Raw genomic sequence first — 25634 nt, forward strand, 5'->3', positions numbered from 1 at the left:
TAGATTCTATTACGTTCACTACAGCACACTTCCTCTCAAATGGCTTTGAGGGCGAACTAATTGAGGAAATACCCCTCTGTGGGATCTAGACACGCAGATTCAGAACATGCTTGACACTCATGATTTGGGGACCTATAGGGAACCTGGCATTATCATCAGACTATTTTCATAGGAAAAGTTTAGAAGCAGCACCAGTTCTGATGCTGAGTATAAACACTGTTCTTCTGATGACCTCGAATCTTCTTAATTTCTAAGTAAATTATACCAGATCTGTTAGTAGGACAGCTAAAACTCCCTCAAATTTGAGAAAACTAGCTGCATTTTTTTCTACATGGGATTTCAGTATTATGATATTTTTATTAGACTTTTTCTGAAGCCATGTGATCAAAGAATGCATCTGGTGTCTCTACTAATTGGCTACATCTAGCATTAGAAGGAATGGAACACAAAACCTAGAATATCTGCCAGAATGAATCATGTGAGTTCTGTGTCTGATCTACAGTTCATCTCTGGCATCTCTAAGGGAGGGTTCTCCATGGTCCTGACACAGATTGACTCCCACACAATCTACAGCTGATAAATGTAAACTGTTTCACTGCTGCATCTGGGAAACAAACCATTGGTTGAGATTTTGGTTGTCTCAGCATGTAAACACCCCCATCCTTGATATTTAAGCCTCCTTCCCTTAAAAACTGGTTTGAAGAGTTGAGTCCCCTTGATTTATTGAAAAGTTTCTCTCTAGAGAAATTAAATATATGTTTGACACTATTCAAAGGTCAATTTGTCTAAAACCTTCTGTTTAGTTTTCTAAATCTAAATTACACCTTTCATTATGAAAGTCTCCTCCCTCCCTCCCTCCCTCCCTCCTTCCCTCTCTCCCTCCTTCCCTCTCTCCCGCCCTCCCTCCCTCTTCCCCTCCTTCTCTCTCTCCCGTCTCTCTGTTCTTTTTCTCCTTGTAGCATTGGATAGAACTTGCTGTGTAAACAAGGCTGGCCTTGCACTCAGACATCTGCCTGCTTCTGTCTCTCCTCTTAGGATTAAAGGTGTGTTCAACCATGCTTAGCCCAAAAAGATTTATGAACTGAGAAATTTTACATCAGACCACTCATCTTCATTATTGATAACTCTATCCTACTCTCAATACAATTATTATATAATCTGTATTCAAGGATACTGTACATTAAACTGTTAGCAACATAAACAAGACATTGAAGAAATTTGCTTTTGACCGACACTTAACTGTCAATCCTGAGAATGGAGCCTTCATTTAAGCACTTCTTACAAAGGCAGCTGACCTCCACTGTTGTACTTAGACAGATGTAGTACCCACTTAGGAAACAGGGTCAGAATGAAGCTAACACAGGAGCTGAGTTAAAGAACTGCAATGACACGAAGGCCCCAAGGAAAGGGAGGCAAGTGACCAAGATGCTTTTGGAAGGATACAATAACGTATCTGTGGCAAGAGGTGACAATAGAACAAGATAGTACTTCAGTCCAAACCTCAAAGCTAGAATTTGAAAGAAAGGAGGGAGAAAACTTTATGCCCACGAGAAGCAGAGCCCCAACAATTCCGATGATTAGCAGGCCTCCCATGGGCTAGGGTGGAAAAGGCACTCAAGAGAGACTGTGTATGGCACTCTGAATGCTTGGCATATGTGTGGGGCAGTGGATTTGTTAAACCTAATTGAGCCTGGGCTGAACACCCACCAGTCCTCCCCTGTACCTGAAGAGTTTGCAGCTCTCTGCAGGGCTTCTTGGAGGTTCTGAATCATCTGCAGAAGCTCCTCCTGCTCTTTGGATTTCTCGTCCAGCTTCCGGGTGATGGTGTCTATCTTTCCCTTGAGTTCTCTCTGGGACTCCTCTACAGTGTGAGCAAAGTGGGGAAACGTGCTTAAGAAGAGTTACATTACAATGTTCAATTTTCATTGTAGCAATTTTAGAGAAGCAAGCTTCTCCAGAAACAGAAATGTAAGCCTAATATTTTAGCTCTTGCCTGCAATCTCAGAACTCAAGAGACGAAGGCAGGAGGATTTCCATGAGTTCAAGGCCAATCTGGTGTAAATAATGATTTCCAGGCCAACCTGAGGTACAGAGTGAAAGTCTATCTAAAATAAATGAAAGAATATCATACAAAACTACAGAAAATGGAAACTTGTACCTAAGCGTTAAGGTAGGAAGTTTCTAGAATAATGAAAGCAGAAACTAAATGTGAACTTTCCTTCTAATTTGCTTACCCCCATCCTAGTATGTATATGTAAACAAATCAGGGTTTTTGTTTTTTGGTTTTTTTGTTTTGTTTTGTTTTTTGACTAAAGAAATGGTCTAGACACTTTGCCTATTTTATGGCAACGTGAGAAAGGCATGCCTGTATATACTGTGTTAAAATCAACTACATTTCTTTGTGTGTGTGTGTGTGTGTGTGTGTGTGTGTGTGTGTGTAAAGTATAATATAGCTTATAGCAATACCTACTACTACATACAAAAGTTAATGAGTACAAATATTATTTGTCAATTGCACAACTGTTACTCTGCAGATGTGAACTCATTTAATCATTGTAAACCTCAGAGATAAACTTCACCAATCTTATTCATTTGACAGATCAAGAAGTCAGGAAAATGAACCTAATGTTGAGTGTGTATTTGATGTCTTTGATAAACATAGGTTGTCAACTTATTTAGATCTGGAACGGAATAAAGGCCAGGGTGCGGGACATGCCTGTGATGGCTGAAGTGCCAGAAGACATTGATGTTGCTAAGACAACCAAGCTCTCTAGTTGATCAACTGCCAAATAGATCTCCACTCATCCAGTGCAAGATAAACATTGTGGGACACTCCAAACATACTATGTAAACCAGCCCAATAAATGCCCTTTAAATATATAGTCATCCTGTTGCTTCTGTCCCTCTTCAGAACCTAATACAGTCACTGAGCACACTTCCTCTCAAATGTCTTTGTGGATGAACTAATTGAGGAAGTAGTCTATGGGCTCTAGACTTGCTAGAGGTTCAGGATCTGGCAGCCTACAACCATTTTCATCAAGCTATTTGTAGAGATAATGATTGAGAAGAATCACTAATTTAAATGCTAATTATGAAAATCTATTCCTTTGGAAGTCCTACATCACCTCAGCTTCCAAGTAAATCATACGAGATGTGTTAGTAGGATAGATAAAACCTTCCTCAAATTTGAGAAAATTAGCTTCATATTTACACATGCTATTTCAGTATTATGATATTTTTATGAGACTGTTTTGAAGCCATGTGAACAAAGCTTTCACCTGTGGTGTCTAGTAATTGGCTATATCTAGAATCAGAAGGAATGAAAAACAAGACCTACTATATCTGCCAGAAAGAGACATGTGCATTCCATGTCTGATCTACAGTTCATCTCTGGCATCTCTGAGAGAGGGTTCCTCATGGCCCTAACACAGATTGAATCTCACACAATCTACAGATGATAAATGTAAACTGTTTCACTACTACATCTGTGAAACAAACCACTAGTTTGTATTTTGGCTGCCTGTGTATATGAACATACCCATCTTTGATATTTAAGCTTCCTTCCCTTAACAATTGATTTGAAGTGTTGGGTCCTTTTAATTTATTGAAAACTTCCTCCCTAGCGAATTTAAATATATGTTTAATACTAGTCAAAGTCAATTTTTTCTGAAAAATTCTGTTTACTTTTGCAAATTGAAATTACCCTATTCATACAGAAAATATTATTTATTTATTTATTTATTTATTTATTTATTTATTTATTTATGTTCTTTATGTAGCCCTGACTAGATGTCTCCATGTAGACCACACTGGCTTTGAACTCAGAGATCTGCCTGCTTCTGTCTCCTCAGTTATGATTAAAGGCTTGCATCACCATTCAGGACCTGTCAAGACTTGAAAACTGAGTAACTGTACATCAAATTATCATTATTGATAACTATCCTGCTCTTAATATTTTTGCCTATAAAATGAAGGAATGGCCACCTATATTATTATTATATATGTATTAAAAGAAACTGCACATTTAAACTGTTAGCCACACAAGCAAGAAATTGGACAAATTTGCTTTTGACTGGCACTTAATAGCTAATGCTGAGAATAGAGCCCTCATTTGAGCACTTAGTGGGAATGGACATGGTAGTAAAAGAGACTCTGTCATACCTAACTCTGTACTTAGAAGCACATAACTCATTGATTCCACTACAGAAAAGATCAATATTGCAGAAATGTAGTAACAATCTCTAATAGAACAAAGGTGGTCAGCACAATCTAGTCTTTCTCTGCTCCCTACATTCTTAATCCCTTTAGACAAATGAAACCATTCCTATATGCACCCACTTTCCAGACCTCTTATTTTTGTTCAACCTAAAGTATCTACCTAAGTCTTCAGTCAGCTGACCTCCACTGCTTGTACTTAGACAGATGTAGTGCCCATTTAGGAAACAGGGTCAGAATGAAGCTAACTGCATCCCCAAGGGGATGGAGGCTAGTGACTAAGTTGCATTTGGAAGGATACAATAACATATCTGTGGCAAGAAGTGACAATGGGACAGGACAGTGCTTCAGCCCAAACCTCAAAGCCAGAATTTGAAAGAAGGAAGAAACCTTACGCCCATGAGAAGGGAGCTTGAGCAATTCTGATGGTTACTATGCTTCCCCTGGGCTAGAAGAGCAATGGCACTAACAGAGAGCCTGTGTAGGGCACTCTGAATATTTGGCATATGTGCAGTGTGCTGGTTTTGTTAAACCTAATTAAGACTGGGCTGAACACCCACCAGTCCTCCCCTGTACCTGAAGAGTTTGCAGCTCTTTGCAGGGCTTCTTGGAGGTTCTGATTCTTCTGTAGAAGCTCCTCCTGCTCTTTGGATTTCTCGTTCAGCTTCTGGGTGAGGGTGTCTATCTTTCCTTTCAGTTCCTTCTTTGATTCCTGTGAAGTGTTTTCTGCCTTCTGCTGGGCTAACATCTGCCCTTCCAGGATACGATCCTGCTGAGTAAGGTTCGCTTGGTATTGTTTTAAGAGGTCAGATACCTGGCGTACTAAACCAGAGAGAATTAAGAGTCATTCTAGCCTGCTGCCCCTGGATGCCCAGAAAATAAAGACACCAACTCAAACAATCTATCTTGACCACAGATCAGTGTTGACAGAAAATGTCTTCTGAACTTTAATAATGATGGAGGACTAAATGCACTTCATTGACTTCCGGGAAATGGCCCTCGTTTATTCACAATTTATGGGCTAATATGTTATTCAACTGTATTTTTCAAAATTGCAATTTTACCAGTGATCATGCAGATGTTTCTGAATAAAAAGTGCCATGCTTCTGTGTTTTTTTGAGAGATGATAGTATAGCCTAGAGGCAGAGTGGTGAGGGATAGAGATGTAGCTTAGTGGCATGGGGGGAGGGGTGGAGATGTAGCCCTGGCAGAGGGATGAGGAGTTGTGATGTCCCTCTGTGGCAGAAGATTTGGTCAGCGTGCAGAGTGCACAAGCTATATTTAGCTTGAAAATAATAAGGTAAAGACAATGGATGAGCATGCAGTCATCAAATCTCACCTCTAGTTGAGGAGCTATTGGCAATTGATGGATCCTGGAAAAGGAGAGTCAGTTTTCTTTATGGATGTGTCCCTTGTGAGATTACCTATGCTCCAGCAGAGGGCCCTATACCAGATACATACAGCCAGCATTGAGTAGTCAATGGGCTTAAAAAGAAAAACCAGAGCACATGAAATTCAGAGGAAAGGGTTATGGGTGGGTGGGGAGGAAATGAAATGAAGAAAATGGGGATGAGTTTGATCAAAATGCATTATGTACGTGCTTGAAATTCCTCAAAACATAAAATTGTAAAATAAAAGAATTAAAGTAATGATAAGATAAGAAATACTATAATAGAATAAATAAAATATTGGCAGTCTATAATAGTCACCTTTTCCCTAGACTCTAACTCATAGAAGAAATTGCTATTAGCGAGTTAGTCAGTTTAATTTCTCTATAGCTCCTCCCACTGTCTACACTGCCAGACTTCCTAATTTTATTTAGGAACTTTGACATTTGCCTTCATTTTTGAGACAACCACCCATGAAATATTTGTACATTTCTGTATGTTGGCAGTGAAAGTAATTTTTTCTTCTTGTTGTTTTTTAGGAGGGTGGAGACAAAACGAATGTTGTGCAATTGAATGGATTTGAAGAAACTGTTCTAGGATCTCAGCTCTCTTCCAGTACAAGCAAGGGGCTGCTGATTCTTTGCCTTTAGGCCAAATCTGAGCCTGCTGGATAGTGATGGATACCTCAAAGGAAGATTCTTCTGACTGCTGCCATCGAGTGGGCTATTTGCCCTGAACAATCAGTTGGAGAGGTCTCAAGTCCCCACGTACCACTTCCCCCAATTACAAGGAGTTAGATAACTAGACATATGGGAAGCAAATGGTACTTTTGAGTCCTTATATCTTGGACCATGGCTGGTGGAACTACTCAGACTGGCAACCTGCTCATGCTAGTTGATGCAGAGAAAATATTATCTTTCCTTCTTAGCCATTCTTGCCCCCATTCTAACTTCTTTTTCCTTCTCAGCATCTCTACTTTCCTACGTGTTATAAACTCAACATACATCTTGCTCTCTGTGTTTTACATATCTTTTAAGGGGCCATTATAATTCTTAAAAATGTACCAGATCTATCAAAACAAAAGTAAATGGGATTTCTTTTCCTCTTGGGTTGCTCAGATAGCCCTATGTATTAGAAACTTCAAGTTATTACCAAATTATTCTAAGATATAACTAAGCTCCTCCATGAAACATGAAGCAAAACAAAAGCATTCTGCTGTTAGTAGTCTCCATCCCATTCCCCTCTCTAATGGAGGAATGAGCACAGTATACTCATTAATACTCAAAGATTTAGCCTAAAATGAATGTAAAGCTAGGCTGATCTGAGTTGTTGTGTGCTGTGTTCATAACCCTCATTGCCCACTCCAGTTCCCTATTTCAGCACTTACATTGTGTCCACTGTACAATAAGGGTCACTGACAACACCAGGCAGAGGATGACCAGAGTCATAGCAGCAGGGAACCACCATGGGGAAGAAAGCAAATGCAGACCTGCAGAGGAGAATCAGAAAATTGGAAAAGACTGAATCCTGTCTGTGCCTGTGCTTGCTTTGTGGTCCGCATCCCTTGGGGCCTCAATCCCACTGTGCTGATGGAACAGTGGATGATTATATGGAACTGAAGTAAATTACTTATGGTCTCACATGGGAAAAAGTAACAGCTGGTATTCATGAGGTATAGATATTAAATGCTTCATCCTGATGCTTGTACTTCACCTATTCTAAGGTGTAAGGTGTAGTTAGACTCCTACATGGAATTATGAAGCAAAACAAAAACATCTTACTGTGAATAATCTCTTGTACTTCAACTATTCTATGCACAGTGTCCTTCTAAGACCTCTCAACACAGCCTAACCACTTCATCTACTGTGCAGAAAGAGTGATGGTTATACGTCAGGAGCCATAATGGGACAAGCTACTAACTAGCAGGGGATCTTCCTGAGATGGTCAGCTTCATATTATTATATAATCTACGCCAGATTCACTATTGTTAGGCAAGACCATAAGAGAATTCATTTTAGGAAAGATTCCTGCTATTAATATGCTTTTCCTATTATTATTAAACATATATAACAATAACTAGGTACTAGCCCAGCCCTTTGGAGCAGATCTCTGCAGACCTATGAAAACGTACTGTCTACTAGTGATGCTATATAGACAAAGAGATGACTTTTAAGTCTTAATGATGATCCTATAAGAATTCGTAAAATTATACCAGTGATTTTTAAGCTCTTTTATAGTGGAACTGCTATTAGGTCCTTTTCTGATAGTCAAATGCAATGAGAACTCTGCCAGTCTCCCAAGTGTCACCAGTTAACTGCTCTTAGATGGTAACCGGACATTCTCCTACTCAGAGCACATTCCAAGAGGTTGAAAAACAATTAACCAAAGGTCATAAAAAGGGAACTAATGATTTATTATAGGTGCTAGGACAGAAGATAAAATATTGACTGGGTTATCTATATAAAACTTCACTAATAACTTAGCTATGATTTTAAACCTTCAGTGAACCTGTGGAGTTGAGACAGGTGATGGATGTTTAGCCAGATAATTACTACTAATTAATATGCATGTAAACATTCACTGTTGTAAACATATATTTCAATTTATGTTTTGATTTTTTTGTGTGAACTTGTGATGAACATTGTAACATGTGATCATGTGTTCTGAAAGAAGTATAAGTACTGAGGACAAAGAGAAGAGAAGCAGATAGAGAAGATAGAGGAGAATTTTTTTCCCTTAGAAGAATTTTTTCCCCTTACTAGAACTTTTTGCCTTTTCCCACTTAGAAAAAATTTCCCTTTCCCCTCTTAGGATCTTTCCGCTTTCCCCCTTAGATAGCTTTCATAGGAAACTTTTTACAACTTAGTAATAGACTCTGTAATCACTTTTCTAAGTGTCCCCTTTTCTTCCTGTGACTTCTGACTAGCAGGCTGAAAGATAGAGCTGAGCAGTTCCTGCTGAGATAGAGCAAAGGCCACATTGCATAATCCTCCTCTGTAAACTGCAGATGTTAATCTCCTAAACCAGCAGCTTTCTACCCTCAGAAAGACCAAGGAAGTTTTTAGGATTTTTTTTTTTTTAGAAGTTATCATTAGTATTTCAGTACAGTTAGAGAACTAGAACTGTCCCGAGACCCTCAGACTTTAAAGTCATCACCAGAGTCTTATTCTGTTCCCTGGCATTTAAAAATACATATACACAGGGGTTGGGGTTAGCCTTGTGCACCTTGTATTCAGAGGCTGAGCTCTGTGCACCAATATCAGGTTGCAGTCAGGACATGGGGATTGTATTGACCAATGTGTGGCAAAGAATGCTACTGGATAATCTCTGATTTGATAATAAAAGCCTGGGGCCTGTGATTTGGCAGGAGAGAGAGAGAAAGGTTGGACTAGAGATCAAGTAGGGGTGGTCTCAGGTAGGGGTGTTGAGAAGAAGGAAGAAGGGGAGGGAGGAGAAGGAGGTAGCCATTAAGTGGGATGGGCCAGGAGCACATGGCCAAGAGAAGTTTGCTCTGAGATTAGGCAACTACAGCAGAAGATTCTCAGGAGACTTTAATTTGGCAAGTCATGGGGCATTCATGTGGCTTTTAACAGCATGGAAGGATTAGTATTGCTCAGAATCATAGCACCTACAGTTAATTAAAAAATTTACCGTGTTTTTGTGTCATTTTCTTGGGTGTAAAACAGGCGTAAGTGAGGTAGAAACCTCCAAAAGATATTAAGAAGCAAAAGGAGGATAACAACCCCCCCATAAATAATTTTAGCTTTATACACGTACTCATAAGTAACATTATATAGACAATTGCCAGATGTTAAGCAAAATATTTTAGTCAGTGACCTGAGATTTCCTCAAGAAATGCCATGCCTAATATTATACCATTCAGTTCTTATTGTCTCTTAGAACTGGAGTTATTGACCAAAGGAAATTAGGAATAAAACCTTGATGAGCACTTGGCTTCTAGCAATAACTGCCTCACACTATGTTAGGTGTGGCCTATTATCCCAAGAGGAAAAGCCGCCTTATTTATGAAAACAAGTCATGCAACTCTCAGACATGTGATTGTCCAGTTACGTGTCCCAACATTGAATAACCGTAGCCATTACAGATCCAAGAGGAAAACATCACACACAATGTATTTGGTTTCTTCTCCTGTAAGATAAGCAGAACACTGGTGTGATTCTCTCTACATAAAGAAGAGACTGAAAGCAGCAGTTTCGCTTACTTGATAACACATTTATAATGAAAACTTAAAACGTAGGTCTTTGGGTTTTATGTTGTTCTTGCTCAAGATAATATTTACTTTGTAATCCAGGCTTCCCTGGAATTCAGTAGGTAGCCCAGGCTGGCCTTAGATTGGGGGTCCTCTTGACTCAGCCTCCCCAGTGTTGGGATATCAGGCATGTGGTACCACCTTTGGCCCTAAACGTTGTTCTTTAATCCAATGCTCATAAGCCAAAGTGCTTGGAGTATTATATCATTGAGCTTTCGGTGTGAATGTGATAAAGGTCCAAGTTAACAAGTGGTCAAATACGTTCAGAGTTCTCTTCTGTTAGTTTGTGTTAGAATCCACAGATGATATCAAAAAGGAATTCTGACAGGTAGAAATAGAACTCATTCTCTGGCTGCAGGATTTCTCTCTCCGAATGTGTGGTTAGCTGGCAGATAATAGAAGACAGTAATATCTCTTACAAGCAGTTGCCTTATCCTGGCACCTAACATCAGGTAAAAATCCTTCCCGAACCCCAGTATTCATCACACATTGTATGCCTACAACTGAATGAAAACACCGATTGCATGAGTTGCCATGGGAAAGGAAGATACAAGCTCCCATTACTTAAACGGCACCTTCATCCCACCTCAGCAGTAGGAGGAGACTATTGGCTTTCTAGTCAGAAAACAACCTTTAGTCAATCAATAAAGATTTGTATACTAATTTCAGTGTATAATTTATACCATTCACAGCAAGGACCTAATTTAACAAGGACTCTTATAGAAGAAATAATCATATTTATGGTAAAAGTCAAGTAAAAACAATATTTATTGCACAAATAATGAGTGACCGGTTGAGTAAATTAACAACTGGCATTAGCTCCTACATCTACTACTAAACACCAGCACTTCCTCACACTAAGCTAGTTCAACAGCTGCTGGCTCTACTACCAAGCCCCAGCACTCTTGACTCTGAGCTAGTTCAGCCACTCAGATATTAAATCACACTACACTCACCCTTATCCTACCCATTGAAAGATTTCAGGCTTACTTACAGACACAGTCTGTCTTCCCTCCTCTTCTTATACTTTGTTCCTTTTTTTCCTGAGTCTGGGTTTCTCTGTGTTTCCCTGGCTGTCCTAAAGCTCACTCTGTAGAGAAGGCTGACCTGCCTCTGCCTCCCAAGTGTTAAGATTAAAGGTGTGCACCACCACCACCTGGCCTTTTCCTCTTAATTTTATAAAATAAAAGACATTTTATCTGTAGTTGTCTACAAAAATGAGTTATCAATTAAACCTAAATAATTCAATTTACTGTAGTAGCCAAATACAAATTACAATTTTTCTTTTTTCTTTCTTTCTTTCTTTCCTTCTTTCTTTCTTTCTTTCTTTCTTTCTTTCTTTCTTTCTTTCTTTTTTTTTATTAGATATTTTCTTCATTTACATTTCTTTTTTTTGGATTTTTTATTAGATATTTTCTTCATTTACATTTCAAATGGTATTCCCTTTCCTAGTTTTCTCTCTGAAAGTCCCCTATACCCTCCCCCCAACCCTGCTCCCCAACCCACCCACTCCTGCTTCCTGGTCAAAGCAATGATGGACAAGAAAGTCTAACGTATATTCAGTCATACTGAATATACCAAATTTGCTTTAGATAATTCACAAAGCACTTCAGATTTTTGCAGTACTTCAGCAACACACATAAAAACAATTAGTGTGTGCTCTAAATGGATGCATTTTCGCCCATTTTTTTTTTTTTATGGATTGGATTCTTCATACATGGGAATCTGGTATGATTTTGGCTCTACTCTGATTAATTCAAGGAAACTGAGTGACTTTATTACTCCTCCTGAGTTAACTTTATATGGAAGGCAGATAATATAAGTACTACAATTAGTAGAAAGCATTAATTTAAAGCCGTAGCATGGAGAACAGCTTATACTAAAGATGTAGTATCAGCTAGTTGTTATCTTGAATCCTACTTGCTTTCCTTCTAAATAAATGGTCTTGGTCTCTTGTATTTTCTTATATTTGAATGGCTTTACCCTCTAACCTCATTCCTCAGTACATTTAATTTATATTTCTGAGCTAAGCCTGGCATTCTGTCTCTATAAGCATCTACCCACCCCTGTTACCTTTAGGCTTCTTGCCACATGACTTCTGATCAGGCTCGTCATTCGCAGGCTTCATCTTGTCATCAAAAGTCATCTCCAAATTCCTGCTAAGAGTGAAAAACTGAAACAGTCGAGGACCTCAGCCAACTGCCAGTGTGCGGAGCTTCTGTTGCAGTTTAAATAGCCGCTCTTATCTAGCAGAGGATGACTCAACCGTCGCGGGAGGAAAGGAAGCTTTGCTTCATATTGGAAAGTTGGCTAACACAAATTCTTAGGTTGTGTCTCTTGTGGGTGGGGAGAATTATATCCAGTCATGCTTCATGACCTTTCACTAAGAAACAGACAGCAGGGGAAAGAGGGCTGACCACGACAATTATAGGAAAGATACTGCAGACAAATCAGATAAGGGTTTGGAAGTCAAAGAAGCACATTCTTCAAGTTAGGTGATTGGACTGGATGGTTCGACTTGTTTGTTCACATTTTTCTGTTTGCTGATTCACCAAAGCAGATTGTCGCTATATGGTGTCTGTTTTATAAGCACCATGTTTTACTTTTAATAGTTTTAATGAGCAATCAGAAATATGACTTAAGTCACATAGGATTTCCATTCCTGGCCCTGAGTGCTGGAGTTTAGGGGAAGTCTTGAGTACAGAGACTTTAAACAGCAGCAGCAGCCCAGTAGAAATAGCTAGAGTAAGTCTTAGATCTTTCCCTGGGTCTGTCATCTCAGGAAATATTTATATTGAATCTACATATTTGTCTGGAGTTTGAGGATAATGTATGTTTGATAACGTTCCAATGGCCAGGTATAGTGGCATTAACCTGTAACCAAACACTTGGCTCAGGTAATGTTTCAATAGGAGCTTAGATGTAAAAATGACAGGTTTTTGTAGTTGGAACATAAAAGTCAGAAATAATAGTTAAAACTGCTACTAATTGTAGTATCCAGGATACTTAAATTGATTAGAAAAGAGTATGTTTTACTCTGACCTATGCCTTGGCTTTTTATACCTATATACACCATGAAAAGATATGTCTCTGAAATTACTTATACTTTTTAACATGTGTGTGTGTGTGTGTGTGTGTGTGTGTGTGTGTGTGTGCACTTGAGCTTGCTTGTATGTGTGCAAAACACAGATACAAGTGGAGGTCAGAGGGCAAATCAGGTATTGGTAGGCCCTGGTCTCTCACTGATTAAGGAAAGGTCTCTTATTGCCTGATACATGCTCCAGGCTAGCTGATCTGAAAGATTCCAGATTCCCTCCTATCTCTGCCCTCCATCTCACAGTAGGAGTGCTAAGATTATGGACAGGACAGGTGTTTGACCAACTCTCGAGTTCCTAACTCAGGTTCAGCCCTTGCATGTGTTTTTGTGAAAGTAAAGTAACCCTCTTATAGACTAAACAATTTTTTTTGAGTTTGAGTATACAAGACTCTAACAGAGAGGAAAAAGTGATGGGGGGAAAGGGGATAGATTGATTGTTGTTAGGGTTTTGTTTGTTTGTTTTGGTTTGTTTTGGTTTTTTTCTTTTGAGACAGTGTTTCACTGGGTAATCGTGGCTTGGGAACTCACTATGTAGTTAAGACTGGCTCAAACTCACAGAGATCTTCTTGTCTCTTCTTCCCAAGTCCTAGAATTAAAGGCAATACCATACTACCACACCTGGACTTTTCTCTTGTGCTTAAATCTCTACAGAGATGTTTCCAGAAAATGATAAAGACTTGAAAAAATTCAGAATGCTCCATGACACCTGATGTCACACCCCAGTGGAATTTCATGTCTTTAAGCCTATGTTCTCGGAGGTACAACCTAAAGTGTAGCAAAGGTCACAGAACACATGTGACTGTACACAAGGAATTACTTCAGGAACTTGAGGAGTGTGCTGAAGCCTCTCTCTTCCTGTATCTGCCTCTGTGCTCATCATTTAAGATTTAAAGAAGCACTCCCTGGCTGCCTGTAGCTCTTAGTTAGGAGTGGGGTCCTATGAGACTTCCCATTTCCATATTAGCATGTTTACTGGTGTTGTCCTTGTTCAGGTATAGTTTAGGCATTGTATTTCTGAGGTACAATGAGTGTCGTTAATGGAGAGAGAGAGAGAGAGAGAGAGAGAGAGAGAGAGAGAGAGAGACAGAGAGACAGAGAGAGAGAGACACAGAGAGAGGGAGAGAGGAGAAGTAATCTCCAGGAATAAGCTCCCTCACCAGTGATCTAACACTTTGTGTTGGTCAGTCCTTATATATATATATATCCATTAAAGAGAAAGAGGACATGGATTTAAGAGGGAGCAAGAGTGAGTACATGGGAAGGGTTGGAGGGAGGTCAGAGGAGGGGGAATTATGTAATTATATTTTAATTAGAATATGTAAAGAAACATGACTAAACTAATCCTACAGCCAACTAAGAAATACATTCTGCCCAAGAGGGCTTGCAAATGGTTCATGGCCATGACAGCTTTCAGACAAGTGTTACTATGCAGACACTTTGATCTCATTTTTGTATAATCCCAAGCACTGGAACAAACTAAGCTTTATCTACTTCTGGCCCTGCTGTGAATGCTGATTGTGTGTGTGTGTGTGTGTGTGTGTGTGTGTGTGTGTGTGTGTGTTGCCTTAAACTGTTGCTCACACAATTTGTAGTAATGAGCTACCTGGCATATAAACCATACTTTTTTTTGATAAACTGAATCCCTCTGTCTTGTTTACATTCCATGAGTTTAGCATAAAGCTCTGAGTGATCAACAACACTTCACAAAAGGTGGGAGTGGCGGCATGTGCTTGTAATCCCAGCAGTGTGATGGCAAGGCAAGATCAGTAGTCAAAGCCAGTCTTCGCTACATAAAAAGTTTGAGGTCAGACATGAAACCCTTTCTCAAGGGAGGAACAAAGCCCCCTGTTTAATGCTCTTGCTAAGTTTCCATGTCTCTGAGGTTGGAATTAAATATCTATGCTATGATCTTGGATCTTAAAACAGAGATGCTTCTTAGTGAAATACCCAAAGGTTTTAGAATGAAACTGACTTCTGCCACTGTCTCCATTCTTGACCATTGGAGATGGCCCAACCCACTGTTCAGACATGTACAGCTTGATGTTGGTACCTCAGAGTACCAGTATTCCTGGTTTCTATTCATTGAGATACAGAATGGAAGGGGAGCAGGAGGGGGTGCACCTGGCAACCAAGGTCAAAGGAGAATAATCAAAGGAACCCCAAGTTAGCAATTCTTTGGCTACACTTGTTAGAGTGGTTGTATAACAATGCCCTGAAGCACAGGTGAAGAGGGCAGTGTATGTGTACCTTTTGTTGGCCGAAGTCCTAGTCCTTCACAACATAGTATAAGCTAATGATTGACAAGCTTAATGGAATGGGATTATGTAGGCTGGTAATGAGAATGTCCTCCATGTCTCCAGCTCCGTGCCCTCTGTCCTTATGCCATGTGGACCTTTTCTTCTTAGGAATGATCTTCCCTCTATCATCATTTCCTACTTAAAAGCTGTGACGGGAGCCATCACAGGACACTGACACATTAGAATCAACAAAGGAAGTTCTTTCCTGCTTATGGGATAAGAAAGAAATGGTACGGGTAATTCTGAAAAAGAAAACAACAAGGGAGTCATTAACCAAAGCCTGTGGTGTTCAGGCCTGCTGGGAAGCTCCAGGGCAAGAAAGACGATTGCAATCATGTGGCCAGAAACTGCCAGGGGGGAAAGCCAAAGTAATTGGAAAACCTGTTCATGCAGGTGAAGGCTGGTGCGGGTGGGAAAAGAAATGGCCTGGTTAGCATGGGAACTGTTCAAGGAAAAAAAGACTATTAGAAAGATATATTGCCATCTAGAAAGGACTGGTAGAAAGACAGAAGAGTCATAGTGGACATTAATGATCCTGTATATTGGAAGGAACCATCACATGTAAGATAGAGATAAATTAAAAGTATCTTAACTAATATCAAATGCTTGCTATCAGGACTGTAATATACATCATAAAGATTCCTTTATTTTGTTATTTATTTGTATAAGTACTTTGCTTTTGTGTATATATGCTCACTACCCACATGCCTGATTCCCATGGAGGACAGAAGTTGGCCTGAGATTCCTCTGGGACTGGAGCTACAATTCATGAGTCACTATGTGGATATTGAGAACCAGAGTGCTTTCCATATCAAATTGAACTGAGCTGACAGAGACATAAAATGCCTTGTCCAAGATCCCATAACAAACAGGGGGTCAAGCAAGTGACTGGATCAAGACCCTGAGCTATGGTCTTAACCCATGCTGGTTTACTGTCTTTCCCACAAGAAAAGAAAACAGGGTGTGTGTGTGGGGGGGGTATTCATGAAGTTTTTCTATTATGTGGTGTTTGAATAAAAATATTCCACACAAGATGCCTCCTTGACCCCGATTTCCTTTCGCTGAAGCAACAGCTGATGCTAGTTCAGGAGTTATTTATTATGCTCTCTGAAGAAGGAGGTGCAGTAAGGTCCAGGCCTAGTGAAAGGCTGTAACTTAAGTCCTGCTCTCCACTCCTCCAGAATGCCTTCTGTCTCACAGAGTTTTCTATTGAAGTTTGGAAAGTACATTTCACTCAAGAGCCTATGTTATAAAAAGAAATGGACAACTTGGAGAGAGCAACATTGTACCAGAGAGTTCTCTCACTGTTTGCTCTCCTTAGCTGAGAACAGGAAATTGTTTGCATTCATAATTCTCACATCATATCATCACGGTCTGATCACATGGTGTGTGGGGCCTTGAGTGTGATGGAACCCACTCCACAAACTCCCTCATCAGGACCCACCCTGCAGCCTCTCCTCATCAATTAGAAAGCAGCTGAAATCTAATTTTGTTCAGTCTTGTGAAACAGACATGTCACTGTGAACCAACACTGAGTGTTCTTACTTAGTACTTTGGGATCTGGGTAAAAGATTCCTCCTTAAATATCAGTCGTTTATATGGCATTCACTGGCTCTGGACAATATTTTCCTGTATAGCCATTTTATATCCTTTCCGTGTGGTGTGCTTATTTTAAAATATGACTTGTAAGTCTTATTTTATTGTTGATAATATGTGGGTTTAGATGGAGGTCTTGCTGTTCCCTAGGGTAGTCTTACTTTCCTGAACTAGACCCATATGATCCTCGTGTCTCAGCCTCCTCAGTAGATGGAACCGTGATTGTATGCTCTGAGCCTGGTTCTCTAGTGACAACATCACAACACTGCTTTAAGAGGAGCAGAGGGAGAGAGAGAGAGAGAGAGAGAGAGAGAGAGAGAGAGAGAGAGAGAGAGAGAGAGAGAGAGTGTGTTAACTTGGAAAATGGTTTTTAAAACTATGCCTGTGTTTCTGAAACTGAAGCAGGAGGCTGAGACCATTGTTAGCACCTGGCACTTCTAGTTTTGAAACCCACTACCTACTCTAAAGTAGGGATAACTTTCTAGCTCCTTTAAAATCTCTTAGTCCTGCTGAATGGCTGCAATAAATGACCCAGAACCTGCAGGGTTGATTATCAACACGGTAAGGGGAGAGTTTTAAGGAGTAAGAAGGCAGATGCCAATCACATGGAGAGAGGGTGGAGAGAGATTGGCAGTGACTTTCAGACTTCAGCGGTCATCCAGGAGCCGAGAGTGTGTAACTAGTTTCCTGATGAACACAAGAACACATCTGGTCACTCACAATCTGCCTTTGACCTATTACAGGTCCAAGTCTCTCATTATAGACTGAGGAAAAAAAAATCTAACTCAGAGGACAAATGTGCTCTTCTTGAATGCAGACGAAGAAAAATTAAATACACAGAAAAGTTTGATTGAAGAAAGGAAGTGGAGAGGAAGCCAATGTGGAGACCCCGTGAAGAGAACTCAGGAGGAGGAAACTAAAAGGGAAAAGGAAACCGTAAAATATAAAGCCAGCGGGAACAAGGAGAGGAGATTGATCTATTGCCGAGAAAAAATTCTCTTTAGGAATCCTTCACCACCAAGTTCCACGTGGCACGGAGCATGGGAAGGATACAGCAGATGCAGCCGGCGTGACCTTTCTGGACCAGATGTTCAGCCTAATGACAGCCTGGGCCCAGGTGCTGATGGCCTCTGGCCTGTTTTATTTCATCCAGGTGTGTTCAATTGTGAAACAGCAGGAAGAAACTTTCCTTTGCGTATTGCTTTAGCTATGCTGTCTCTAGGAGGAAATGGATGGAGCAAAAACTGATATAGAACCCAAAAGGGAGTGAGAAAAGAGTACTATGGTGTTTGTTTAATAATAGGGGGTTTCAGAGATGTGTGTATGTGTATGTGTGTGTGTGTGTGTGTGTGTGTGTGTGTGTGTGTGTGTGTGTGTGTGTGTGTAGATGTATGTATGTGTGACTGATGCTCATGGAAAGAGGGAGAAAAATTAGAACAATCAGAGATAGTATATGTTATACTCAGCTTGAACAGGGGTGCAGGGATTACCCAGTGAGTTCCCAGTACCAAAGGTCTCTTTAATAATATTTTAAACAATTTATTTTACTCCTCTGTGAAAGAAAAGCCTGTGAGTCACCATTTAGTTGAAAAAAGGGTCAGTATAGTGAGAGATTCTGGACAAATGCCAAGGCCAAGTTTACATAGCTAGGAAGTCTAGCTGAGCAAGACACTGCAGAAACTAGACTGCATCTCATTCCTGTGCTGGTAGCAGCTGTCTGCTTTGCTTCCCACGCAAGTTAACCAATATATAAAAGTACATTTTCTTATATGTTCTCTTGGTTTCTGCATTTCCTTTTCTTCTTTATTCTTCTTTCTTTGTAACATCTCCCCCATTGCTCTTCTTGTGTAGTGAGATACTGATGTGGTGAAGGCTGAAAATGAATAGCACTGGGGCTAGATTTCAATTTTCAGCAGTGCAGGGATAAGGAAGACAACCACAATGTCCCAGGGGATGAGTCAGGAGACTTCTAGGGTGACAAACTGACACAGAGGGCTATTCATAATTCCCTAAGGAAGGATGCTCAGCCATGGCCCGAGCCACATAGAAGATCCCTGCTCTTTCAGGAACTTCTGCCTCACAAGATGTAGTCACCAGTCAAAGGAATGACCAATGTCTCAGGCCAGTACAGACCAATCCTATGATCCTGTCCTCATCTTTACAAATAGGTCTGACAGGGTTCAGCCATGATGGGTAGTTGATAGGCTGCTGAGAACTGCAGGTGTGACCATTTCCATGTCTGAGATTATTTCCTTCCCACAGCTTCCTGGGGCCAGGAGTGAGGAGAACTGTGTCAACACTGAACAGTAAGTATCTGAGAGTTCAAGCTAGGAGTAGAGACAGACAAAGTGACAACACCCAAACATAGGCTAAAATGTCAGCAGATAGTGCCGACTTCCCTTTTAACTTAAATGGACACCACCTACCATCATAGACATGTGTGTCATTCCAACTGCTCAGAATCACCCTACTGAGAGTGCTTTTTTTTTTTTTTTTTTTTTTCAAATCAGTCTTCTCGTCAACACAGCACAATTAATTTAAATACATATAGTCAGGGAGACCTGCAAAAGGCTTCCTTAGCTGTGGTTTCCAGTGACTCATTAGGGCAGACTGGGTTCAGCAGCCAGTCATTGGCTTATCTATTTGGATGATTTCCACAGCAGCATGCCCACTTCAAATCCAAAAGCAATTTTTGGTTTCAAGTAAGGACAGACAATAACAATCCTGTTCACAGGAAAGGAAAACACACATTCTGCCATAGAATCATTTCCCTGAAACCAGCTCTATCAGATGTGAGGGGAATTAAGTAAGTAGGCTCGTCTTGATTACTTGGCATGAGTATATCTGATACTGGCTAGATGACATCGTGAATTCAGATGTCTGTTGCCATTTGGAGTCTAAGGTAGAAGTGAAAGCATGTGAACCAATGACAAAATGTGAGAAGTAAAATGATACATTGTTTCAGGAAAAAAAAAAACTTCATTTTCTCTAGAAGAGTGACCAAATATGGAATGCAGAAATGATACATTGTTTCAGGGAAAATACAAACAAACTGCATTTTCTGTGGAACAGTGACCAAGGATGAAATGCAGAAATGGGTCTCAATATATATTTAATGGAGAACATTTATTTTATTATTTTAGTGAAAAACTGGTCCATCTTTAAAGAAACACGCATTCCTCTGCCTATCCCCGACTTGCGGTTTTAGTGTCTTCCACACAGTCTTCCTTGTGAAGCCAGCCAGCCTCTCCCTTTTCTCCCTTCCTGTTTGGTCTCAGCAGATGTACCCATCAGTTTTGAGTTTAGCTGTGAAAGTGTAGGCCCTTTTTAGGGGGAGGATGTTGCAAGAACTTGTGAAATATAAATTACAAATATGACTCCTTTCATGCCTTCAACTGAAACTTTCCTGATGTGTACAGTTACTGACCTCACATGCATTTGAGTTCAAGGCTCTTGTCTGTTTTCAAAGCCACTCTTTATACCCTTCTATGCTTAATCCTTGAGAATCTCTATCTCAGCAGCTCATAAATAGCCATGGGGACATCTTCTTTTCCTTTTCTATCTTATCAACTTGAAAATAGTTAAGTTTCATCACGTAGTTTTTTCAAACAAAAGTCGTTGTAGCTGTTTCTCTTCTTCTCCTCTCCATTCTCAGACCCCCTTCCCTTAATTTTTCTCATGGCCATTCTTCTTAATGAAATTTTTAGTGACTATAATAATGCTTTGCACAGCAATGCCACCTGCATTATAAAACTCGATTCAGCCTGTTACATTGGACTTTTTCAAAAGTAATTCTTAGCAGAACATAGTAGTACACGCCTTTAATCCCAGCACTAGGGAGGCAGAGGCAGGTAGAACTCTGTGAGTTCAAGACCAGTCTGGTGTAAATAGTAAAGTTCCAGGCCAGCAAGGTTACAACATGAGACCTTTCTCAATAAATAAATAAATAAATAAATAAAATAAAAATTAAAATATTAAAAAGAGTAGGTCTTGATGTTTTTAAATTATAGTGTGGTATTAAGTATAACAACATGATTATTGCAGCTTGCACTATTTTTTTTAAATATAATAAACTTCATTCTTTGTCCACAGTTGCCTGACTACTGACTGGGTGCATCTCTGGTATATATGGTAAGTTTGAGATACATAACACCCTCAAAGAGACTTCATTTATTATGTGATTTTCTTTTTTAAAAAAAAGTTTTTCATATGCTGGCTCTTAGTGTGAATAAGAAACATAGATACATTTCACAGTAAAGTTTCCTTAGTTCACCTCTAGCCTATGTGACAATACGCTACGGTTTCCTATTTCAATACAGTCCCTTCAGCCAACAACAAAAGATTTTAGTGCCTCTCCCCAGAATGTGCTTAAGAAACACTTCTTTACAGTGAAGTAAGAATCAGCCCCTTCAAACTATCTTCAGTGTTGTTTGCTCTCCTGACCGGCATAGTCTTGCTGAAAAATCAATAACTGATATATGCAAAATGAAACCCTCACGGTTGAAGCCTTATTAGTGTTCTCTAAAAGAAGAACAACGATCGTGATTGGAGATTAAAGTATGGTTAGGTCAGAGCTGGGAAACCAGTTGACCACAGGTTGGATTTGTGTGTGGGCTCTTGCAGGTTGCTGGTGGTGGTTGGCGCACTGCTTCTCCTGTGTGGCCTGACTTCAGTATGCTTCCGCTGCTGCCTGAGCCGTCCAGAAAACGGGGAAGATGGGGCCCCGCCGCCTTATGAAGTGACTGTCATTGCTTTTGACCATGACAGCACTCTCCAGAGCACCATTACATGTGAGTGGACTCAGAACACTAAGATAGGGGGTCAGGTTTGAAGATGTACTAAAAGGTTTGGCGGTGCATGTAGGGCAACCTGCCGACTAGCATTGCGTTTGGGAACTCGGTGTGGTTTTCATTTCCAGAATGTGGTGACCTAGGCTGTCACTGATGCCTGAATTCTCAAGGTTTCGTTTGTTGTTGTTTGTTTGTGTTTTTTTTGGCTGATGATAAATTGACCAACAAAGTAAAATATTGGAACAAAAGTTCTTTGAAGGATTTTTGTGAAGTTCGTCAAAGGTCACGGCAACGTGTTTGAACACAGGTGAAAGACAAAGAGACTCTCGGTGTGATGTAGATCTCTCGAATCTGAGGATATCACCTTTGGGTGTGATCATCTCTACACCAACTCTGTCTTCCTTCACAGCTCTGCAGTCCGTGTTTGGCCCTGCAGCTCGGAGAATCCTGGCAGTGGCTCATGCACACAGCTCCTTGGGCCAGCTGCCTTCCTCTGTGGACACACTCCCAGGCTACGAGGAAGCTCTTCGCATGAGCCGCTTCACAGTCGCAAGGTGTGGGCAGAAAGTTCCTGATTTACCCTCCGTTCCAGAGGAAAAGCAGCTGCCTCCCACGGGGAAGGAATCTCCTGGGACAGAACCCCCATCACACTGATGGGGGTACTGACGGGATTCCTGATAGTCAAAGCATCATCAGACCTGGAACGATCCCAAGATACATGAGATGTTTTCTTTTATACCACCCAGCAAGGTTCAGGATGCCACCTAGACATGTTCTGTGAACAAGGTGGGTTCTCACTCTTCATTCACAACAACGTGCTTTTTCTGATACACACATTGCTAATTGAGTTCTAACTCGTTATTCAAAGTTCAAAGCTTGCAACTCACCTTTAGCTATATTGACTACTACCAAAGCATGGAACATTAAGGTGTCTTGAATTCCTTCAACTACAGCATGCATATAAAGTTTCTTTAACCCTATAATCCTGCAAATTGCTCTTCCCTCTACTTGACTGTGGTAATCTTGAAGGGAGACATACTTTGTGCACAGCCACTACCATCAGTGCACCAAATCCATGCATCTTTCCTTTTAGGGAACAACCACCATTATGCTGAACAACCTGGTACACCATAGAATCCCCACCTGGACTTGCAGATTGCACAGCCAGGGGTTCTGATATGAGTGGAGAGACTATACTACAGTATGTGGCACATGTCAAAACCGTTCTATCAGTTTAGTCTTACCCACAAGAGTGAAACATTGTATAGAGTACAGAAGTGGTCCTAGCAACTTTTCAGTGCTTTGTCCTGCAAACACACACACACACACTCACACACACACACACACACACACTTTTTAGGCTCTGAAAGAAAGCATTCCTCTGCTTCTTTCCTTCTTGTTCTCAGGATGGAAAGCCTTCACCATGTAGTCTAGAGTGACCTATCCTGGCTCTTGAGGTGGGTCTTGCTGCCACCTAGTGGAACAATAATTAAAAATTCACTCCGTTGAGGTCTGTGCACCTTTCCAATTCTCAGTGCTACCCTAACTAAGCCTGGATCTTCTTCTGATGGCATATACAATCAAAAGAGGGTGCCAAGCTATCCTGGTGGTGCCACCTTCCACACTGCTGTCATTACCATCAAAGCAGTGAGATGTATTCTGGGGGAAAAAAAAACTGCTTAGAGAAGTTACTCAAATCCTGGAATAATCATTTTCTCATCTGTAAGTTAGACATCATTGTGCACATTCAAGAACACATATACCCCAAGGCACTATTTGTAAAACATCCCGTGTATCACGTGTTATTCTTCCTGTTGTCCTCTGCTCTTCAGTGGCCTGTGGTAACTTCACTGAGAATTATTTTCTGGTTTGTCCTTTTGCCTGTCTGTCTGCTGTGTTATTGTAAAACCATAGGTAAAGTACCTTTATTTTATCAATAAAAATGTCTTGATTGAGATAAACAGAAAACAACAACAACAACAACAACAACAACAACAACAAAACACCTAAGGATTCCTCTGAACACACTTTGCAGACAAAACTGTTTTGTATGTGACTAGCTGGGGTACCCTGGGGGGATGATTCGATGGGGGAGGGGGCTGATGAGTGCTGCACCTCATTAAATACATTCTTGCAATGTTCACCGAAGCCCTGAGGGAAAAGCACTGCAAGTGAGTGCAATCTGCTAGTGATTGGAACTCCTGAATCACAGATCAGAGTGCCTGGGCAAGCTGATGAGCATAAGTTGTTAGCAGCAGCTAAAACGGTTTTACTTTACCCCCACCAAGAAAGTCATCCACAAAATCGGCTTCACTTTCTCTTCACCTTCAATTATTCATCTTTTCTTTTGAGATGGTACTTTGATGCATAGACTAGGGCAGTCTCCCAGTTTCTATGACACCAAGACTTGCCTTCACCTGCCAATTTCCTGCCTAACTCTGTCTCTTTTATTATTATTATTAAATTATTTTATTTATTTATATTCCAAATGTTGCCCCCTTTCAGAGTTCTTTGCCCCATCTCCCTCCCCTTTGGTTCTGAGAGGGTCCTTCCCCACCCGCCCATCTCGACCTCATCCTCCCACTTCATCCTTCCTGGGATAGCAAGTCTCTATAGGATTAGATTCATACATCCTTTCTCACTGAGGCCAGGCAAGGGAGTCCGCTGTTACGTATGTGCCTGGGGGCAATGGACCAGCCTATGTATGCTCTTTGGTTGGTGGATTAGTCTCTGGGAGCTCTAAGGGGTCCAGGTTAGTTAATGCTGTTTTCTTTCTATGCAGTTGCCATCCCCTTCAACTCCTTCAATCCTTCCCCTCTTTGATAGGGGTCCTGATCTCAGTCCAATGGTTGGCTGTAAGTATCTGTATCTGTCTCAGTCAGCTACTGGTAGAGCCTCTTGGAGGGCAGCCATGCTAGGCTCCCATCTGCAAGCACAACATGGCATCAGTAATACTGTCAGAATTTTGTGCCTGCCCATGGGATGGATCCCAATTTGGGCAGGTCACTGGATGGCCTTTCCTCCAGTCTCTGTTTCATTTTTGTCCTTGCATTTCTTTTAGACAGAAACAATTCTGTGTCAAAAATTTTTAAGATAGATGGGTGGCCCCATCCCTCCACTGCAGGTCCTGTGTATTTTTTTGGAGGTGATGTCTTCAGGTTATATCTCCCACCGCTGAACATTTTAGCTAAGAGTTCTGAAAGCTTCTCACATCTCAGGTCTCTCGGACTTTTTAGACATTGAAGACTTCCCCCTGTCCCCCTATCCCCCTGCAGATGCATATTTCTATTCATTCTCCTGGCCCTCTGGGCTTCTCTTCTGCCTCCCCCTATACCTGTTCCCGCTCCCCATACCCTTCCTCTCCCCTCTCCCATCCAGGTCTCTACTTCCCTCTGCCTCCAGTGATTAATTTGTTCCCCTTTCTAAGTGGGATTGAAGTATCCTCACTTGGGCCTTTCTTCTTGTTAAACTTCATATGATCTTTGAGTTGTATCATGGGTATTCTGTACTTTGCTGGAAACAACCCAGATGGACCTCAACTGAAGAATGGATACAGAAAATTACACAATGGAATACTCTTCAGCTATTAAAGATGAGGACACCATGAATTTTGCAGGCAAATGAATGGAACTAGAAAATACTCTGAGCAAGGTAACCCAGACCCAAAAAGGACACACATCCATTGATAAGTGGCTACTAATTTTCTCGAGATCAAGGATTAAGAGCTGGCATAACAGATGTGCGACACTATGCTCCATCCAGTATATTGGCTTTTCATTGTTCAAGAGGATACTGGCTTGAAAAAGTTAGCTGGTGGATGGATATTAAAAATCCTGTAACTTCTTTCTCTGCTCAACCTAAGACATGTTAGAATCCTCAGTCACGTTCATTACTGTTTTCAAGTTCTTACTCCCTTCTTAAATGGCTTCATCCTTATTTTTTAAATCTCAAGTCTTGGTTCAGTGAAATAACATGATTTCA

General features: G+C 40.7%; 2 protein-coding genes and 1 long non-coding RNA gene across 10 annotated transcripts in view; 2 read left to right on the plus strand and 1 right to left on the minus strand.

Moving 5' to 3' along the window:
• Nucleotides 1-6613, plus strand: part of Gm45969 — a 41914-nt gene extending 35301 nt beyond the window's left edge. For both annotated transcript variants that reach the window (XR_001785379.2, XR_001785378.2), the window contains one exon: nucleotides 6143-6613. This is a non-coding gene — a long non-coding RNA (predicted gene, 45969). The remainder of the gene's footprint in view (nucleotides 1-6142) is intronic.
• Olr1 (oxidized low density lipoprotein (lectin-like) receptor 1) overlaps nucleotides 1-12262 on the minus strand; it is a 28201-nt gene extending 15939 nt beyond the window's left edge. Inside the window, exons 1-4 of one of the 6 annotated variants that reach the window (XR_001785081.2) lie at nucleotides 11947-12261; nucleotides 6991-7092; nucleotides 4792-5037; nucleotides 1724-1861 (exon numbers count right to left, since the gene is read on the minus strand). Coding sequence is in view for 5 of the 6 variants with exons in the window: in NM_138648.2 (NP_619589.2) it covers nucleotides 1724-1861; nucleotides 4792-5037; nucleotides 6991-7092; nucleotides 11947-12019 (559 nt within the window). In the remaining variant the exon portion in view is untranslated. Of the gene's footprint in view, nucleotides 1-1723; nucleotides 1862-4791; nucleotides 5038-6990; nucleotides 7093-11946 lie in introns of those variants that run through there. The other 5 variants (NM_138648.2, XM_017321299.2, XM_017321300.1 and 2 more) reach the window with 5 other exon arrangements.
• Nucleotides 12263-17460: 5198 nt separating this feature from the next.
• Tmem52b (transmembrane protein 52B) lies at nucleotides 17461-24139 on the plus strand. Of its 2 annotated transcripts, none has more exons than XM_006506325.4 (5): nucleotides 17461-17980; nucleotides 19126-19169; nucleotides 20956-20994; nucleotides 21487-21653; nucleotides 22063-23608. In XM_006506325.4, the coding sequence occupies exons 1-5, from the start codon at nucleotides 17951-17953 to the stop codon at nucleotides 22305-22307; spliced, it is 525 nt and encodes a 174-aa protein (XP_006506388.1). In that variant the 5' UTR covers nucleotides 17461-17950; the 3' UTR covers nucleotides 22308-23608. The 2 variants fall into 2 exon arrangements, with proteins under 2 accessions (XP_006506388.1, NP_001074655.1); NM_001081186.1 differs by having other exon boundaries at nucleotides 17469-18016; nucleotides 22063-24139.
• Nucleotides 24140-25634: the final 1495 nt, after the last annotated feature.

The sequence above is a fragment of the Mus musculus genome, chromosome 6, assembly GCF_000001635.26.
Source record: "Mus musculus strain C57BL/6J chromosome 6, GRCm38.p6 C57BL/6J".
Taxonomy (NCBI): domain Eukaryota; kingdom Metazoa; phylum Chordata; class Mammalia; order Rodentia; family Muridae; genus Mus; species Mus musculus.

Bases quoted from the DNA above. Each gene is read 5' to 3' on its own strand.
- Tmem52b (NM_001081186.1), top strand. From the start codon at position 17,951: ATGTTCAGCCTAATGACAGCCTGGGCCCAGGTGCTGATGGCCTCTGGC. The intron at 18,017-19,125 runs GTGTGTTCAATT...TCCTTCCCACAG, and splicing joins GCCTGTTTTATTTCATCCAG to CTTCCTGGGGCCAGGAGTGA. The intron at 21,654-22,062 runs GTGAGTGGACTC...CTTCCTTCACAG, and splicing joins TCTCCAGAGCACCATTACAT to CTCTGCAGTCCGTGTTTGGC.